Genomic DNA, 21,143 nt, shown 5'->3' with positions numbered 1-21,143 from the left:
TTTCTCTGTAAGCTCCTAAAAAAATTGCAACTGGTAAAAAGAGATTGAAATAAAAGCATAACATTAAAAAAGCATAACATCAGTCTGTTGATTGAGGGTCTCATTGGGTACATTTGTACACCAAGTACAACTGTTTAAGTTTATTAACTTGCTAATTACCTGACATACACTACCGTTCAGAAGTTTGGGGTTACTAAGATTTATTTTTAATTTTTTGAAATTAACTTTTATTCAGCAAAGATGCATTGTTTATCAAAAGTGACAGTAAATAGATTTATTGTAACAGTACCAAAAAATTCTATCTGCAAATTATTGCTATAAAAATCTTATTTTATGTCAAATAAATTCTGTTCTTTTGAACTTTCTATATATAAATTTATCAGTTTTTCCACAAAGAAATTAAGCTGTGCAACTGCTTTCAACATTCATCAAACAAGTATTTCTTGAGCACCAAATCAGTATGTTAGAATGATTTCTGAAGGATCATGTGACACTGAAGACTGGATGCTGAAAATTCATCTTTGCCATCAAAGAAATAAAATATTCAAAGAATTCACAACTCAAAATATATTAAAATAGAAAACAGTTATAAAGATTTAGAAGTTGTAATTATTTTTCACAATATCTTTTAAAACAATACAAAAATCTTACTGACCCCATATTTTTGAACGGTACTGTACATATGAAAATTAACCCCCAGCAATCTCCACAATGATTAAAAAAAAATCTTAACTCCGTAATAATGAATGACTGGATAAGCTTTGGAAAATCCATGTAAAGTTATTGGTCCAAAGTGTGGGAACCCTGCAGAGAGAGTGTACTCCACTAAGACTGCTTTATACAGTGTGAAATGAGCTGTTTCTCTCCCGTTACCCGTACTGAGTCCATTGATGGCTGTCGTTCCTACTGTGGATTCACATGGCATGAGACCTTTAAAGTCTCTCTCTTCTTCTGGCCCAAATGTAGATCAGTTTGGTGTTAATAGGACTCTCACTTACTCCTCTCTCTCTGACACTGATGAATTCACGTGCTGCAGCCTTCTTTCTCTCACTTCCCCTCTCAGTCCATCCAGCCAGACGTTAGACTGTCTGGTCTTATTTCCAGACTGGCTCTTCTACTCAGGGATTCAATATGACAATGAGTCTCTGAGAACAATGTCCATCACCATGTGAAATTCTTGTCTAATTTTCTTTATTTACCCCCACCATTTAAAAGTCGTCATTTGTAAAAATCGTTTTTGAATGTTAACCACTCCACACTTCACAGTCAGCCATGTCGAACATTATCAATGTCTATGTCCATTCCCATTGGTCCTCTGTGGCTCTCGGCATGCCACACCTATGTTATTTTTTTTCCTTTCATTTTTAATCACTGCATGAGTTAATGATCCTTTGTTTCTTCTTTTTTCAAATTCCTCCCCCCTCTCCTCGTTTGTTTGTTTGTTTACCTTTGTTTTGTTTTGTTTATGACACAGCAAGTTGGAATTGATCAGGGTGACATCCCAGATCTCACTCAGGTCAGTGTACATTTCATTTCCACTTTCTGTTTCTCCTCTACTTCCTGACTACGCTGCTGCTGTCGTCCATTGTACCACTGCTCTCTCTTCCTTCTCTCTGTGTTCCACCTGTCCTCGTCCTTTCTCTGGTTGTCTTACGTGCTGTTTTTGTACCCATGCTCACTGTTTTTTGGACGTTCTGTCTCTCGTTTTTTGGTTTAAAAAGTCAGGCTTAATATTAATCGCTTTAAGACTTGTGGCTTGACAGACGTTACCAAACACTCCTCTCTCTGTTTAGTTCCCTCTCAAATAGAGATGATCACACTGTTTCAGTATGACTTTGTGGGGTTGCACTATGCACGGTTCATATTTGATGTCTTTGATTGAGTTTTGACATTACAGAATGGGGTTAACACACTATATTGAATGAGGTTTATTCCCCTGCGGTAACACATTGTTTATTGTTCCTTTCAGACGACTAGAGGATCTTACCTTGTAGGTGGTGGGTTATATGCACTGCTTGTATATGACATAACTCTGCTACTACTAGTGCTGGGTGATCTATCAAATATTTACAACATATTCAGTCATTTTTTGATGAAAATTAGCCAACAACTTTAATGCAGCAATTATTTTTATCCAATTTATTAGAAACCTGTGCCAGTATTCCAGTTTGCACTCAGTATTATCTAAGTGCAGAAATATTTTAAAATGTAAAAAATATATTTTTTATTTAAACCAGGGGCATATAGCAAATAAACCTTAAATGACTCATAGTACACACAAAACTGATGGATGTTTCTGTAGAATTTTTTTTTTTGTAATTATTATGGTTTAATAATATATTTTTGTATTGTTCCATATAGTAGTACTGGAATGAAAGCAAAATTATTAAAATTTTATTTACAAATAAATAATTGAATTATGTAACATGTAATAATTATGGAAATATCAATCTGTTCTTTTGATAAAAACATTGTTAAAAACATGTTTGTTTATTTTTAACATCTTACCGTATTTTGAGTCAGAATCTTGGTTTAGTCAAAGTAATTCCGTAAATGAAACGCCATTTTTGGAGTTCAATACATATTGTATGTGTTGAAATAAAAAATCTTCAAAAAGTAAATATTGAGGTAATCTTTTTTATCTTTTTTTTATTTTTATCTGTATCTGTATCTCCCAGCCCTAGTTTCTTTCTGAATGCATCATCTGATTCATCCCTTTAAAACCAGGCTAACTGATTGAATGTGGCCCGAACCTCCATTCTTTTCTCTGTCACTTTGCAGGCATGGCTGTACATCGCTATTTCTGCTGATCTGAGACCAGATGTGCAGTTGTCTCTTTATAGTTTGATCAAATCGTTAACTCAGATCAGCATAAAAGCAAATCTCCAGCTGGGTTGCATGACTGCTTCATGCTTGCAAACCCCCTGACCATCAAAGTTGGAAAAGGTGGAGCTCTTGTGGGTGCTATATGATTTACCCAGTGCCCTGTTTCTCCTTTACATGAAAAAAACTGACCTAGGTTTTTAGGATTGTGATAAAGGATGAAGTGAGGTTACATGAGTACTTTATGTAGCTGCATGCACATCTAAAATGGAGTCATTTAATCAAAAGCCTGTTCGTGCCGTGTCTTCTCCAAGGAAATCAAATCAGACAGGAAGGAAGCAAATTAAAAGCTGTTACACTTTCATCTTTCTTTTTTTATTTCACTTCTGTGGAAGTTAGGGGTAATCTTTAGGCGCTAATCCAATTCCAAAACGATTCTTGATCTACATTTTTCCTAATGAATTATTCTTCTGTGCATATACATCTTTACAATTTTAAATTTTAACCAAAATAGTAGTTTATATGCTTATTGTTTATAGTTGGAATCTCTCTGTGTCAGTAGGCTACTGCCATCTTAAAAATAGGGCTGCATCACAAACGGCATAAATTTAATGCATATCTATGGTGGAAAACACATTGTCAAGCAATGCGCACGTCTCACAGCGCAAATTCTGTGCAATGATGTCCGCCGCATTTCTCATGCCATTTGTGGGAAAATAAAAAAAAAAGCATGCTCCGAAGGGAGAATCGTGTTACATCGGAGAATCTATTTTTTTTTTCTCCCACCTCTAGTGGACGTATGACAGAACTAGTAGTTCCAAAGGGCAAAAAAAAAAAACACCACAAAAAAATAAGAAACGATACATACATTGTGTAAATTAATTAGTCTTCACTGTTAATTATATCTATATCTGTATCTATATATTGATTGATCAAAAGATATTATTAAAATGTGTATTATGTATAGATTATATATAAATATAGACAGAACGAATATTGGACAGCTTCCCCTTTAAGACTGAAGTCCAAAATACAGTTACATATGCATTTTCTTTTTCAGCTGTTTACGCTCTCTTATACGGTGCCTGGGAGATGACATGGTCGGTTCACTTAGTTTTGTCATGGCCACAACATAACTCATGGGAATGTGATATGTTGTGGCCATGAGATATTAATTCATGGGAACGTGATTTTATGTAGTGCCCACGAGATCATTTTGTCGAGGTAACAACATCCTTATGTTGTGGCCTCAAGATGCTATGTTGAGGGAATGACATATTTTTCTCATGGCCACAAATTGAATGCGTAAACAAACTGCGTGACCATAGCAACCCGGGAATATCAGAGATTTATTCATTAATATTTTAATTTGAAATAAATAATTATATTATTATTATTATGTATTATTAAAAGACCATAATTATAAATATTTTAGTGTTTTGTTGAATAAATCATTCACGTAGTTTCGTTTTGTAAATGAAAACAATTTATCATCACACATCGGCATAAATACAATCATAAAGTAAAAACTTTATTGGCATAATTGTCAGATAAATGATAAATGAGCGTGTTGTGTTTTCATTTACAAATGAAACTACGTTAATGATTAATTCCTCAACGAAACACTCTAGTATTTAAAATTATGGTCTATTATTTAGCTGAAATAAAATGAAATACATGTTAAATTTAAACTGCATTCACGGAAAAATTCCAGTCAGCATAATCAAAGCTTGATTTTTATGTCGAGCATTTACAGTAGGCTATTATTTAAAAAAAAGTATTCAGGACGTTGAGATCGAAATGAAGCAAAACATTTATATAAATGAATATAAAATATAACCAATAATAATAATAATAATATACAAATATTATGTGGAAAAGATCAGTTAATGGCCTTATTGTAGGATGGATAAAAATGTTTTCTTCTAGGCCTGTTTTATATTATGCACTGTATGTAATATTTATTAATGATAAACTTAATTTGTCAAATTTATTGTGAAGAGGAAAACCCCTTGAGATGTAACATCTCGTTTTTGAGGGGACCTCAATTTTTTTTGAATGCTGACTATTGCACGTAATAAAGTCCGGTAGCCATGGCATATGGTTAATATAATAATTTAATAATGAAATATTTTCTATAATAAATAATATAATAATATCTTAATTCAAAATAAAATATTAAAGAATAAATCTCATAATAGGAACCCATAGTCTTTTTATTTTGTACATCCGAGATGTATATAACATCATATCGCACAGCCCTACAGTATGTGGAAATGATACATTTTCCCGCTTAGCCGAAATGTTCGTTTTTAGTTATTTTTGTGACCCTGGACCACAAAACCAGTCTTAAGTGTTCCTGTAGCTCAAGTGGTAGAGCATTGCGTTAGCAAGCACAAGGTTGGGGGTTAGGAAAAATTGTTAGACTGAATGCAATGTAAGTTGCTTTGGATAAAAGATAAAAAATTTGGATAAAAATGTAATTTAATTTAAGTGTCAATTTTCCGATAAATTTTCTGAAAGCTGAATAAGCTTTGCATTGATCTATGGTTTATTAGGATCGAGGCCGAGATGCGACTATTTGAAAATCTGGAATCTGAGGGTGCAAAGAAAATCTAAATATTGAGAAAATCGCCTTTAAAGTTGTCCAAATGAATTCTTAGCAATGCAAATTGCTAATAAAATGTAAACTTAAAAAATTAGTTTTGATATATTTACGGTAGGAAATTTACAGAATATCTTCATGAAACATGATCTTTACTTAATATTCTAATGATTTTTGGCATTAAAAAAATCAATAATTTTGACCCATATAATGTTTTTTTGGCTATTGCTACAAATATACCCCAGAGACTTAAGGCTGTTTTTTTGGTCCAGAGCACATTTGAATTGCAGACTGCTGCATATGTGTTTTTCCTCTCTTTTGGCTTCTGTTTTCAGTGGAATGCATTAGACCCAATCTGCCCTCTCAGCAATGTGGATAAAAAGCCAACCTAGATCAGATCCAGACACGTTGGCCAGCGTTGCCAGCTAGGCACAGTCAAAGAGCTTTCCTTACCCTTAGTCCATAAGAGCAGTTTATACACGGGTTTTCTGTTCTGGAAACTTGGCACAAAGCACCTGCTCTTTTCACCAACCATGAGCTCTGAGCTTGTGCTAACATTTGCTCTCATTTGAATGAAGCAGCACGGGGTGTGTGTGCTCTTAGGTGCTAACATACACATCCCGTGTTTGCTGATGTGGGACCTGTGTTATGCTTCCTCTTGTAATTGTTAAGATAATTCTTTTCAAAAGAAACAAATCCTAGATCAATATAAAGGGCTAAGAGGAAGGTTTTAGCTAGATTTGCGATTCAGCACCAGAAACTCTTGCAGAAACCCCAGAGTACTAATTCCAAAAGCCAGTGTAAAAAGTTTAATGTCATGGTCCAATAATGAGTTATATCAGTGACCTCATGGGTATGTCTGTCATTTGAGGTTTGGATCTTCCAGTGTGCATGCCACTTCCTCTCTTTTGAATCCGTACTCTTCCTCTCTCTTGTTTTATGTGCTTGTTTATCCTTTGCCTGTACGCCTCTTACTAAAAGCTTAAAGCATGCTCCTGTTATTATTTGCTGAAACTTAGGTGGATCGAGTGGGTGAATGTGTAAGTGTGTTTGACCGTGAGAGTGTGTACTCTTTTAAACTGGATCTGTATGTTCTCCCTTGAGTTCTTGACCCTTCTCTTTCTCCTGCAGGCTCCCAGCAGTCTCTTGGAGGCTCTTGAGCAGCACCTGGCCTCTCTGGAGGGAAAGAAAACAAAGGAGCTCTCCGCCGACAACAGGTACGAAATCCTACAGTTCTAAATAAATAAATAAATACAGCATCAAACTGTAAAACACTGTTTGGGCAAACATCTGTGAAGACATTCACTAAGACATTCTAAAATAAATCCGTATAAATTGAGTGGATTATTCCAAGTCTTCTGAAAAACATGATCACTTTACATGATTTTATTTAGTACAACACGAATTCCGGAAAAGTTGGGACGTTTTTTAAATTTTAATAAAATGAAAACTAAAGGAATTTCAAATCACATGAGCCAATATTTTATTCACAATAGAACATAGATAACGTAGCAAATGTTTAAACTGAGAAATTTTACACTTTTATCCACTTAATTAGCTCATTTAAAATTTAATGCCTGCTACAGGTCTCAAAAAAGTTGGCACGGGGGCAACAAATGGCTAAAAAAGCAAGCAGTTTTGAAAAGATTCAGCTGGGAGAACATCTAGTGATTAATTAAGTTAATTGATATCAGGTCTGTAAAATGATTAGCTATTAAAGCTTTGTCTTAGAGAAGCAGAGTCTCTCAGAAGTAAAGATGGGCAGAGGCTCTCCAATCTGTGAAAGACTGCGTAAAAAAATTGTGGAAAACTTTAAAAACAATGTTCCTCAACGTCAAATTGCAAAGGCTTTGCAAATCTCATCATCTACAGTGCATAACATCATCAAAAGATTCAGAGAAACTGGAGAAATCTCTGTGCGTAAGGGACAAGGCCGGAGACCTTTATTGGATGCCCGTGGTCTTCGGGCTCTCAGACGACACTGCATCACTCATCGGCATGATTGTGTCAATGACATTACTAAATGGGCCCAGGAATACTTTCAGAAACCACTGTCGGTAAACACAATCTGCCGTGCCATCAGCAGATGCCAACTAAAGCTCTATCATGCAAAAAGGAAGCCATATGTGAACATGGTCCAGAAGCGCCGTCGTGTCCTGTGGGCCAAGGCTCATTTAAAATGGACTATTTCAAAGTGGAATAGTGTTTTATGGTCAGACGAGTCCAAATTTGACATTCTTGTTGGAAATCACGGACGCCGTGTCCTCCGGGCTAAAGAGGAGGGAGACCTTCCAGCATGTTATCAGCGTTCAGTTCAAAAGCCAGCATCTCTGATGGTATGGGGGTGCATAAGTGCATACGGTATGGGCAGCTTGCATGTTTTGGAAGGCTCTGTGAATGCTGAAAGGTATATAAAGGTTTTAGAGCAACATATGCTTCCCTCCAAACAACGTCTATTTCAGGGAAGGCCTTGTTTATTTCAGCAGGACAATGCAAAACCACATACTGCAGCTATAACAACAGCATGGCTTCGTCGTAGAAGAGTCCGGGTGCTAACCTGGCCTGCCTGCAGTCCAGATCTTTCACCTATAGAGAACATTTGGCGCATCATTAAACGAAAAATACGTCAAAGACGACCACAAACTCTTCAGCAGCTGGAAATCTATATAAGGCAAGAATGGGACCAAATTCCAACAGCAAAACTCCAGCAACTCATAGCCTCAATGCCCAGACGTCTTCAAACTGTTTTGAAAAGAAAAGGAGATGCTACACCATGGTAAACATGCCCCGTCCCAACTATTTTGAGACCTGTAGCAGAAATCAAAATTGAAATGAGCTCATTTTGTGCATAAAATTGTAAACTTTCTCAGTTTAAACATTTGCTATGTTATCTATGTTCTATTGTGAATAAAATATTGGCTCATGTGATTTGAAAGTCTTTTAGTTTTCATTTTATTAAAATTTAAAAAACGTCCCAACTTTTCCGGAATTCGGGTTGTAGGTAAATTTAATTTAGTAAGTATTGATCAATGCATCTTACATAGAGCTCATTAGATGTTGTATACACAGCCAATGCTCAACCAGTGTGGTCTTTTCTCGCATGTCCAGCAAGCAAGGTAGCAGAGCTTCCATGTTTGCCATATTAATCAGTAAATGGACAATTTCCATTCTGCATTTCCATCAGCAGGGGAAAAGCAATGGTGCTGAACAGATATATCAAGAAAAAAATTATTTATTTTCTTGTTATACCTGTTCATGCATTTTTGTATTCACTGCTATTACTGTGCTACACTGATGATCATAAATATGACAAATTAGTGTAAATGTGAATATTGAGTAGTGGGCTAGGTTGTGTAATAACCTGGTGGTCATGGCGTAAAACCCACTTTGTGTAAAATAAAATGCCTTTTATTAGGCTAATAAATCTCATTCTTCTCATGTGAGTTTACGTTGTTGTTTTTTTTAAACATCAACCTTTTTTATTACTTTGAAGATAAGACAAAATATTTAGTCAAATGCAAGTTCCTGTATATGCTGTATAAATCCTCTTAATGTCACAAGCCATATGTTGAAGCACTTGATACAGCAACAACAAACCATTAGCAAGAGATTTATGTACAGCCACATACTGTAAGATATGACTTTTATTGGCTTGTGTAGAGTGTTAAATTAATCAGGTCCTAAATAAAGAACTTATAGGAAAGTCTCACTTCTGTGCATATCTGTGTTTTTCTCTGTAGAGCCAACACTCTGTCCAATGCAGTGTCGTCCCTCTCCAACACGGGCATGTCCTTCTCCTTCTCGTCCAGCAGGATGGATGAGAAGGAGAAACAACTGGCCCTGGAGGAGGAGCAAGCCCGTCTGCAAGCTCTCAAGGTGGGTTACAACCTATCCCATTATTTTCTGTGAATGAACATGTTCTAATTACCAGTTAAGTTTGAAGTGTGGACAGGAAGTAATGTTAGCTGGTTCTATGTAGAGAATAAAGAGAGCATACGGTAAAGGCATATCCCAGCTCCACCCAGAAAAGTTCGTTGCAACTGAGATTTGGCAGAATTGAAGCTGCTGTTCTGGGAACATTTTGTTCCACACGTACAAGTGTATGTGTGTTTACACAATACGCCCTTGTACCTTCAATGATTAGCCTGCGGCAGTAAGTGGTCAGCAGGGTTAATCGAACCTCTCTGTCCCCATCAGGATTTACTGTCATACCTAGTGGGACACAAATACTCACACCAACACACACACACACACGCAAACTGAATGACAGGAACGTCATTGGTGTGGAATGTATCCTCAGCTGCACCACAGCTCTATATCTAAATAGTTCAAACATTCAAAGCAATTTCAAAGTCCAACATCAAAGTATTTACACAGCCCATGTTCGGATAAGTTTGTGTGAAATTGAACTGGTGTTTTCTTTGTGATTGTTGTGTTCTCAACACAGTGTTTTAGAGTGCTGTCACTTTCTTCTTCTGTTTTCTTTTCTTTCCACATTTTCTTGTTGTTGCAAAGGGCATAAAACCTTGCCATGTCGCAACCTACTTCCTCTCTCTTTAGAAACTAGAATCTAGGGCTGCACGGTTTAAAAAAGTAAATTGAAATTTTTATTTTATGATTAGGAATTAAAATCTAAAATGTAATTTAAAGGGAAAAAGTTTTAGGTTTGCTTGTTTATAGGGCTGTGCAATTTGGCCCAAAATGTTGTGTTTTATCTATCAGTATGATGATACTAATAATAATAATGTACACTTTTAATAATATATCTAAACATTATTACACACAATAATAATTATTGTTCTTGTTTTTATGCTAAATAGTTCTTATTTATCTTTATTTAATCGTTATTGCTAAATAAAAATTATAAAACAAGAAAAGTTACTATTGTAATAATTTCACTGTAAAGGAGAAAATAGGAAAAAATATATAATAACTTTACAGTACAATTGTTCAATTTAACTAATATTTATGCCCATCTTGATTCATTTTCAGATGTTAATCCATCAAGCTTTTATTTTGGCAGAAATCCACAAGTAGCTCTTGTAGCTTTTCTTTTGTTTACAACAATTGGTTTAACTGTGCTTTTCTTTGGATTTTTGGGAAGATGGTCGACACGTTGTATTCCCAAATGCATGTTCTAAGTGACTTGAACTTAATGTAGAGAGAAGGTTGCATGGAGCAGTTTTTGCTGTGACCAATGTCACAGGATCCTGAGCTGCTCATGTGTAAAAGAACACAGTACACTGCATTGGTCAAAAGGCCTAGTGGCCAGACTAAGACCAGACTTGACTTCAGGTTTTGGTTGGAGGTCTGATGTCACATAGTTGTTCTAGTGAGTTGCTTAGCTTAGATGTATTGACTTTTTTTTGTTCTTTTCATATGGTTGGCCTAAGCTGTTCAAGTAGTTGATGTTTTTGAGTCAAAGGAAGTATGACCTGGGAGATCTTCTCTGACTTCAGCCATCTCTTCTACAGTATACACACACACACACACACACACACACACACACACACACACACACACAGTAGATCGGAGCTGTAGCTGACTGGCACTTCAGCTGCCTGAGTGGCTCTAATCTGTCTGATTTCACAGAGCTCAGCTGAAGGAAATAGTCTTTTCAGTGACCATCACAGGAGGAATGAGCCGAGCAGCCCAGTCTTTAAATGCTTTATGTTCTCTCTGTTTTCTTCCTGTGTTTTGTTATTGTATAGAATCAGCATCTGAAGGAGAGCAGCATACAGACCCCCTCTGCCTCTCCCAGCACACAGTCTATGGGTAGTGCCAACAACCACACTGCGGGCATGGACCTGTTCACCAACACCACAAGCCCACCCTCAACAAACAGGTCACTAACATGTCTTACAGGACCGCAGTATATATTATATATAAAATAAACTCACTGAAGACAAGTAAACATTCAGCAATTAAGTAAGAATAAGAAAGAAATGTAACAAATAAATTAGAAATGCTACATATGTCATATAAAGTAATTAAATGTATAAAAACAGTGCATATTCTTATCTTTGTAAATTAAGTGTATTTTTGTTTTCTTATTAATGTTACACAAGTTATTTAGCTGTCACTTTAAGAGCTGCCCAGATCCAATATACTGTTACACATTTTCTTTCTCAGCTGTATGCTTTCACGTAAGAGCCAAATTACAGTATACGAAGATACTTGCAAATACAGGTATTTTGACACAAGTGTGTGTATTTAACCGTTCAAGGCCTATAAAGTGGCAAAAATAACTGTTAAGTACTCCTGCGCTCTATGAGCAATGTCTTCATGTGCACGCGCCTCTCTGGCGGGATGATTTATAGTGAAATGAGTTCTCTTTTGTTGCTGATTGCATTTCAGTGGCTTAAAATAAATAGCTTTAAACCATTTAAAAACGTGTGCAAATGATACTGTACATTTTTGTGACCGTGTAGCATGGCAATGTCACGTGAGCATTTAACTATGAAAGAGACAGTAGTTCAAAATCCCTACAGGTTGACAAATTCCTACCGGTATATCGCCCACCCCCACGTACAGTTAAATCAATTTAAACTTAAAATTTCGAAATAAAGGCTTATGCCAGACAAATGAAGAGATATTTAAGATTCTGTATACTTCTTAGTGACATTCATAATATGAACTTGGATTTTTTCCTTTTTTTATTGAAGCACATCTCAAAATGTTTTATAACATGAACACATTCAAAAATATATATTGACAAAGTTGCAGAATAATAAGTAGATTTTCACTTTAAAAATTGTATTTATTTAGATATTAGTATCAGTGTTTCAACATCTTATATACTGTACAAAACTGCAAAGTTAAATTTTGAAATAATTCAATAGATATCTGGTAGTCATCTAAACTTATTTGATGTATTTGACAACTGTTGGGTCATTTGCTGGTTTTAAAACCCTGTTGGAATCAAGAATCTCATGGTTGTGGCAGTTGCCTTGCTGGTGATGCAACTCTCACAACAGGATGATTGTTGTAAGAAGTGAGCAGACAGAATCTTTTCAGCATGTCTGGCTTTTAACATTTATTTTTGAGGTGTTTGAGGTATTTTTTGACTCATGAAAACGTGCCATTGGTGAGAATGAAAAAGCCTTTGTACCATGATTTCAAAAGACCAATCCATGGCTGTGCAGTGTAGCCTCCATTATACTTGTTACCGTATTTTCCGGACTATAAGTCGCACTTTTTTTCATAGTTTGGCTCGTCCTGCGACTTACAGTCAGGTGCGACTTATTTATCAAAATTAATTTGACATGAACCGAGAGAAATTAACCAAGAGAAAACATTACCGTCTACAGCCGCGAGAGGGCGCTCTGTGCTGCTCAGTTCTCCTGTAGTCTACACTGAGCAGCATAGAGCGCCCTCTCGCGGCTGTAGACGGTAATGTTTTCTCTTGGTTCTAAATGAATGCGACTTATAGTCCAGTGCGACTTATATATGTTTTTTTTCCTCATCATGGCGTATTTTTGGACTGATTCGACTTATACTCGGGTGTGACTTATAGTCCGAAAGATACGGTAGATGAAAGAACTGAGCCTTTCTGCTTGACTTTCCTTTTCATACCCTTCAAAGCCTTTACAGAACACACAAAGACTGATAAACAGCATATTTAGACTGTGCTTTACCCTATGTGTGAGAGTGGAGGGAGTACTAGATGTCAACGTCTACAGAAAAAGGACATGTCATTTTGGGGTGAAATATCCCTTTAAATGTTTTTGAAAGAAGCACTCTTATGTTCACCAGTGCTGAATTTGTTTGATAAAAATATAAACAATATAAACGGTAATTTACAATTTAAACTCTTTCTATTTTAATTAGTTCTGGTCAACGATTATTCGTGATTAATCACATCCAAAATAAAAGTTTTTGTTTGTATAATGTGTGTTTACCATGTATATTTATTATGTATATATAAAGACACAAATACAGTATATATAAAGAACATTTTCTATTTACATGTATATATTTATATTCACATAATTTATAATATGTACAAATATATTTAATATAATTTTTTTTCTTGAATATATGCATGCATGTGTGTGCATTTATATATACATAATAAATATGCACAGTACACATACTTTTTTTTTTTTTACATAAAAACTTGTTGGATGCAATTTATTGTTGCCCAGCACTAATTTTAGTATATTATAAAATGTTATTTATTTTTGTTCAAGTTGTAATAGTTTTTTTCATGATTCTTTGATGAACAAAGTTAAAAAAGGAAACCCTTTTTAACAGTATAAAAGTCTTTAGTGTGACTTACCAGCTTAATTTAACTGCTGAATAAAAGTTTTCAGTTCTTTAAAAAATAATAAAAAATCTTACTGTCCTCAAATATTTGAAATGTGGAGTGTTGTATTGTTGCATCCATCAGATGTCTTTTGATTCTTACTTGAAGTCTACTGAACATATAGCATGAGAACGTATGATTTTGTTAATTGAAAACCTTCAAATATTGTTTAGCATAAAATGTTGATTGTATGAGATCTGTGTGGTAGAATTTAAATGTTTAACATTTGTACTAAACTCTCTTTCTCTTGTACAGCATGCCAAACCTCAACAGTGACTTGTTTGACCTCCAGCCTGCCTTCGTTCCTGCTGTGCAGAGCACTCCTATCTCCACCGCCAGCAGTGCCTGGGGAGGTACGGCCCACTCCACCCACACACATACACCCAATCACCGGTGCCGCATCTATCGTTTTACCGCTTTAGATCACTGACCTTTAATTTAGTCCCTGAAAAATCATTAGAACAGATCAATCCTTTGTTAACTTGCAGTAAATGTTCATTTAATTATCTGTTTGTTCACTTACTAGTTCATTCCTATGTTTCAAATACTGTTTGGTGAGATAATGGTATATAGATTGTTGGGCGAAATGCAGTATTTTCAAAGAGCTGAAAAAAGCAGCTTGCTAGGTCTTGCAACCCAACCAATGTTTTGTTGTGATTGTGGTCTCCATCCATACCCATCCATTCTGTAGGGTTAGAACAATGTTTTCTTGATATTCCCAAAGCGTGACTGATTTATTGATTAGGATGCTTTTCCGCTGAGGGATTATCGCTCTGGTTGGGAGCTGTGTTGAGTGTCAGAGGTTCATTTTCAGCACTTCAGCACATCTGCTGGGCTTGTGTGAATTGAGGACACAAGGTGCAGAGTGTAGAGACACTGCCAGGATTTGTAGGTCACAGCATGCACTTGGAGCGTGCGCTTTACAGCTAGTTGGCAGGTGCGCCGAGGGCTAGCCAGATGCACAGCGAGACTCAGGTCTCCAGAGACCCACATATACTACTAACAGCGCAAAGACACAGCAGTGTAGACAGATGGAGGGATGAGGGTTTTGTTTTTTTAAAAAAGAGAGAAAGACTGCTGAGTAATGAGCAGAGTAATGAGAAAGAGCCAGAGGCACAGATTTAAGCTGTAAATTATTATTTACATAAGAAATCATGGAATAATGGGAATCCACCAAAATTTAGGCAGTTTTAAGTGCTTCAGCTGAAAATGGTATTAAATGACATTTTCAGACAAAAACCCATTTGATAGCATTCTCAGATGGATGGAAACTGTTATCAGAATCTTTATTGTAGAGGAAAAAGTATGCGTGTAAAAAGGTCCAGGTTTAACTGGGCTGCAAAAAAAAATTATATTGTGATTATTTTGACACGTGAAATGATGAACATTTAAAAAAAAAATTATTGCTGTTGTTTAGATCTTCAGGCAAAAAAACATAAAATCGCTTTTGAAATGGCGTCTGCAAAAACTACAAACTAAAAAGAGTAACAAACCATTATTAAGCCTTATTGTTACTCAGATTGTATTTAGATTAATTTTGCAGCACTCGAATCAATCTAAAAGCTGGCAACTTGCAAGACAAAAGGTCATGTGTACTTCCATTCAAAAGTTTTTTCAGGATTCTTTGCAGTACAGAAAGTTTAAAGTATGAATTATTTGAAATGGAAATATATATTTTTTTAAATCTTACTGACCCCAAACTTTTCTGCAGTAGTACAAGTGAGACACGTGCTGGCTGTACAATATGTTTGGTAATTTGAACTTAAATTTGAAATGATAATTTTGGTTTTGGTGCGTCACTGTCATGCAGTCAATCCTGACCTACTAAACAACTGGAAAAGTCATCAGAATTCATCTGTCAAAAGATGAGGGAAACAACACAGCACAACAAGCATGTGTTGTGTGACATCTTTCCATCTTTACATGTTTTGTATGTGTGTGTTACTCTCAGGTCTAGAAAGCAGCATTCTTCATCCCATGACTTCCATGCCCACCATGAACGTAGATTTTGATGCTGTATTTGGGACTAAAGCTTCCAATAGTGATGTGAAGCCATCAGCTGGTAAAATGTCTCACACGTGTGATTATTAATAACTGCGCTTATTAATCTCTGATGATTTGACCCTTGCCGCGTTGCTTAATGACTGCAAAACTTAGTAACCTTCACCCTAAAATAAACCTCTTCTGCTGGTTCATGTATGGTGAGTTTGTGGAGCTTTGCCACTGGAACGCTGAAAGAGACTGTGCAGCCGGCTGCAGCACCTGCCCGTCTGACTCGGTTCTGGAGGGATTGGGAATGTTCTTTGGGGAATCGCTCATGCTTTTTTCCTCTCCACTTACTCACTTCGCTGCTCTGTGGTTGAGGACAGTCTGTTATCATCCCTTCATCCATCTACTGTGTGTGCGCGTGAGTTAGTGGAGGCTGTGTGCTGACTGGCATTTTTCTCCATCTGTTAATCGCCTGTCGCCACACTCCTTATCTGAACACAGAACAGACGCACACACATTTCCACTCTGTCTGCCCCATCTTCCTTTTTTTCTTTCTTTGGCCCCTTTTTACTTACCTTTTACCCCCCCACCCCCACCCCCCCGGTTCCCTCTCTTCTGCTCTCTTTCCTGGGTTATGATGGCTGATCTGATGAGTTGAGTGAGGAAGTAGAACTGTATAAACATGGCATGTGTCAGCAGACTGTCTCTCTTTCTTTCTCTCATTTATTAAAAGAATTAGCAAAAAGATCAGTTTTTTTTTTACATTTGAAAACCAGTTGCCTCTTCAATTAATGAAACCTGTCAGATGTTTGAAAGTCAACATTAAATTGCGTTCAAAACAGTGTTATTATTGGTGTAATATTTATGTACTGTTACAGTATTGTTACTATTTTGTATTAGCCTTTATTTTTATAACTTCAGTTTTCATTTTAATTTTGGCATAATATTTGTTTAATTACTTGCCAAGGCAAAAAAAAAAAAAAAAAAAAGTTTTTCATCTAATATTTGTATTTTATTTCAGTTTTATTTTAGTTACCAAAAACTAGTTTGAATAGTTTTAGTTAAAACAGCTACCCGAATTCACAATGCATTTTACTTTTGTAAGGTGAGACATTTATGCAAATAGTGGGCAATCCTGGGCAAAAGTTATTTGTCATAAAGGTTAAAAAAGAAATTGTGCATACTGAAGGTCAAGTTCATTTCTGAGAGCATTGACGTATTGTAATAACTATTGGTAAGATTTTAGGTAATTTGTGTTCATCTGCAACAATATCTAAATAGCTGTTGGTTAACATTTAATCATTAGCCTGTGTGCTCTAAATGAAAAAAAAAATCAAAGCCTGAGAGTTGTTACATTTTATTTAAAGACTTCAAAGGCATTTTCCTCTTTGAAATAACATGCACTGATTAATCATCCACAATAAGACGAGAAACATGTATTAAGAAAAAAAATTACAATATTATGTCTCCATAAGGAGAAGAGTAAGAATAAAGGGGGTGACATAATTTTCCAGTTTCTTTAAGGAGCCCTGTTGTGTTATTTCCACTTAGATCTCAGGGTGGTTTCTCCCGTCCTGACCTAATGTTCTGCTCTAGATCTCTATGGGTCTTTTGTCATGCCGTGAGTGGCCTGACAGAGGCTCATCCCTGCTGCTAGCATCATTATAAACATCAGCAGGACTGCAGCACGCTTTCTTTCGTCTCACTCCTGTCTCTCTGCTCTATAACACTTATGGCCTAACCAGGCCTGATGCGACAAGTTTCCAGCAACAAGCAACTTAAGTGTCCAGATTGAAAGCATAACGGCTGCGTGATGTGATACTGTGACATCCATCGAGAGTGTATTTGATGTTTAATGTACAGTGTACATATTGAGATTTTGCAATGATCCTGTTTTTCCTTCTTAAATCTGATATCTAAACTAGCATGTGCTATTACAGAGTACTGATCTGTACAAATTACATTTTATCCTTTCAGCTAACCTTAACCATGACCAACACACAGAAACGAATTTGGTTTAGTCAAGTCTAACTGATATCCAATTCTTATAAAAAGGTCAGCAGTGCAGAAATATATAACCTTTATTGCTGGTTGCTTGTCCTGTCGCTTCTGGTTAGGTGTCAGTCTGCAGCAAAAATAAATGGTTTGCCACTCTCGAAATATTTAACCAATGGAATAATAAAGGTTTATCTGTTTTTTTTTCTCAGGCTATGATGCATTAGGCAACTTGATGAAGCCCACGGTGACGGTTCACACTCAGGCGCCGGTCATGGCTTCTCATACAGGCAGTAAACTGTTGGCCAATGACCTGGATTCGTCCCTGGCCAACCTCGTAGGCAGTGAGTCCCTCTTCCCCGCCGCATTATTGGTCTGTTTGTGTGGCTTTCATTATTTACTTGGTCATAAGTCCCAGACCTTCAAATTGCATTTGTGCTACTCTACTGAACAGAGAGTCAGCAGCCATATGGTGCTATACGCTATGGGTGTGTGTGTATGTGTGTGTGTGTGTTGAACAGATATGAATTATACCCAACCTAGGGGAAATGAATGGGTCTCTGATGCCTCCAGTGCTGTAAGTCTTCCAGTATTACGCTGATGTTGGGCTGTTCTAACAGTCTTTTTCTTTTTCCCGCTCTCTTTTTAGACCTGCAGTTTGGGGGGACTCAAGGCAAAAAGTGAGGATTTACATTTAATTATCGAAGTCATTTCAAAATGTAAAAAGAAGCAGTGTCTAGACTCTTTGCATGTGTTTGCATGCAGATCTGATATGTGGACTCAGCCTGGAGAGAAGAAGCTGACCGGTGGCACTAACTGGCAGTCAAAGACAATGAGCAGCACCACTGCCTGGAGCCCCGCCCCCTTGCCACCTGCTGCCATGCCACCTGCCGCCATGCCCGTGCCACACATGGTGAGAACACACACATGGACACACACTTAGATGCACACACTCACTCACACATAGTGATATACAGGCACCTAAATGTACTTGAACTAAATTTCAAAATGTTAGGGTTGGCATGTCACTAAGGCTGCATTTATTTGGGTGAAAATACAGTAAAGTCAGTCATACATTTTACATCTTAACTTTTTTCTGAAAATATTTCTTATTATTTATGTTGTTTAATATTTTTATGCAAACCATCATAATTTTTTTTTCTTTTTTTTTTTCTACCAAAGTTCAGCATTTATTTGAAATATAAACCTTTTGTATCGATATAAAGTGTTAACTGTAACTTTTGATCAAATGAATGCATCCTTACTGACCCCTAACCTTTGAGTTATAGTGTATATTCAAACGATAATACTTTATTTTCAATACACCTCATTCTGATTGGTCACTTGCAGATTTCTGCAGTCAATTTGTTTTCAATAATGTCACTAAATTTCGTATTTTACCAGGCAACTGATTTCTTACATCTTTGTGCTTTGCAGCACTCTTTCTTCTCACATAACAATATTTACATTTAATATTTCATGTCCGTTTATTTATTAGTACTGTAATGAACAGTCAGCTGGCCATTATAGCAAAATAAACAACTTTAAAGTATGAATGGGCCTTCGCTTTGTTTCCCTGTGACCGAAAAACATTACATTTATCCATTACTTAATATATACAGACATTCTTGCATGCATAAACATTCTCATCCACACACAAACATAATCTCAAATACTCTTAAACTTACAAACCTGAAGGAATCCATCTGTTGTAAAGTTCAATTCACACCAAATATCCAGATTTCATACACTAGAATTCAGGAAAAAAAAGTTATTTGCATCTTGTTATATTGTGTAGCTTCAGGAAATATGAGTGTGAGTGTGTTTCTTGTTCTCAAGTGGTGTGTATTGATCTAGTCAGGCAGGTGATGTGCTAGTCTGTTCTGAGACTGGACTGAGATGAGTTTTCACTGTTTACATGTGTTTATGGCCTCTCTTGCCTCTCTCTCAGGGCGTTCAGAGTAGATTGACCTCTGAACTGCTTTGAGTTGAGAGAGAGCAGATGTCTGTGAATAACTAACCTTCAGTGTCTCTCTCTCTGTCTCTCTCTCCACCTTTTCTGTGGTCCACATCTTTCTGGCCTGTTTCTCCTCATGTCTGACGTCTTCAACTCTCCTCGCTCTATGTGCTCTCTATGTTTCTGTCTTTCTCTATCTTTCTTGTGCTTAACCCAGCAGACTGGAATGTTCTATACTAGTTATGTAAGTACCTCCTATAACTGACAGTTCTATTATCTTGAGTATCGTTTACGAGGGATCGATTCTCTCTTATTCCCTCACTTTTACATTCTCACACCTTATTTCTTGATTTCTGTCTTCACTTATTTGGTTCATTGTGTTAAATTTTCAATAAATGTAGTTGAACCGTGGGTGAAAATGGGCAGTTACTTGGGAAAGTTTTTGTATCTAAATAAAAATGAAAAAAATTCTAGTTGTACATGTGCTTTAAAGTGAAATACAAACCACTGTCAAATTATAATGTTGTCTTATTGGACATGTTTTTTATTTTTATTTTTTACAAATTAGTTTTTTTCTCATTTGGATGGAAGTTTAAAAGAAAATCTAAGTAAATTACAGCAGTATTGTACAGATGTTTAGATATCGGTGCATCCTTACCTAATAATAATAATAATACTAATAAATGATAGTAGAATTGTTAATATATATGGTAATTGGTAGTTATTTATATCATATGCATAATGTATGTGTATTATATAACTTATTTTAGCTTGTTTACCACAGTGACTTTTTATGTTTCATGTACTCTTGAGACTAATTAAAAACAATAGTTTGATGTTTCTCTGTAACTAGATTTCTCAGACTGTAGGAATGGGCTAAATTTCTACTTTGTGTGAAAAGGCCATTACTGTAACTTCCAACATCCTCCGACTTCCAAAACCCTCTCTATTTCTGATAAACAGAGAGAATGTCATATGTTGATTTCCCTGTGACATATGAATGTTTGTTCGGTCTCTCATGCCCTTTCTGTAGCATTTAATGTATTCATCTTTTTGGAGCTTTGACTTGCAAACCAGACTGCAAATGTGTGCGTTTGGGGGCTGCATCTTACATCTTACGTAACCTGTTTACGATTCAAAACTGATGAATACAGTACATCATTTGTGCCAACAAATCAATTCTTTCCATGTTCTGAATGAAGTGCCAAATAAGGTTTTAGGCTTTTAAGTGAGTGTCCGTTTTTCAGGTAAGTCTTTAATTTAGGAAAAAAACTATTTCAGACATACTCTACCGTTCAAATGATTGAGCTCAATATTAATTTAAAAAGAACTGTTTTCTATTTTAATCTGTTTTAAAATTTTATTTATTCCTGTGATGGCAAAGCAAAATTTTTCGCAGCCAGTCTTTAGTGTCACATGTTCCTTCAGAAATCACTCTGATATACTTATTTTGGTGCTCAAGAACA

At 36.1% G+C, this 21,143-nt stretch overlaps 1 protein-coding gene across 6 annotated transcripts in view; it reads left to right on the top strand.

Annotated features, from left to right (window-relative positions):
• Positions 1 to 21,143, top strand: part of si:ch211-200p22.4 (phosphatidylinositol-binding clathrin assembly protein) — a 59,177-nt gene that overhangs the window by 35,636 nt on the left and 2,398 nt on the right. Inside the window, exons 8-18 of one of the 6 annotated variants that reach the window (XM_059527889.1) lie at positions 1,475 to 1,516; positions 1,970 to 1,990; positions 6,560 to 6,645; positions 9,169 to 9,304; positions 11,140 to 11,273; positions 13,992 to 14,089; positions 15,688 to 15,798; positions 17,933 to 18,064; positions 18,370 to 18,400; positions 18,486 to 18,633; positions 19,898 to 19,921. In XM_059527889.1, coding sequence (XP_059383872.1) covers positions 1,475 to 1,516; positions 1,970 to 1,990; positions 6,560 to 6,645; positions 9,169 to 9,304; positions 11,140 to 11,273; positions 13,992 to 14,089; positions 15,688 to 15,798; positions 17,933 to 18,064; positions 18,370 to 18,400; positions 18,486 to 18,633; positions 19,898 to 19,921 — 963 coding nt within the window. The remainder of the gene's footprint in view (positions 1 to 1,474; positions 1,517 to 1,969; positions 1,991 to 6,559; positions 6,646 to 9,168; positions 9,305 to 11,139; positions 11,274 to 13,991; positions 14,090 to 15,687; positions 15,799 to 17,932; positions 18,065 to 18,369; positions 18,401 to 18,485; positions 18,634 to 19,897; positions 19,922 to 21,143) is intronic. The other 5 variants (XM_059527934.1, XM_059527916.1, XM_059527898.1 and 2 more) reach the window with 5 other exon arrangements.

The sequence above is a fragment of the Carassius carassius genome, chromosome 3 (assembly GCF_963082965.1).
Source record: "Carassius carassius chromosome 3, fCarCar2.1, whole genome shotgun sequence".
NCBI classification, from domain to species: Eukaryota; Metazoa; Chordata; class Actinopteri; order Cypriniformes; family Cyprinidae; genus Carassius; species Carassius carassius.
This window is presented reverse-complemented; position numbering and strand designations above follow the sequence as displayed.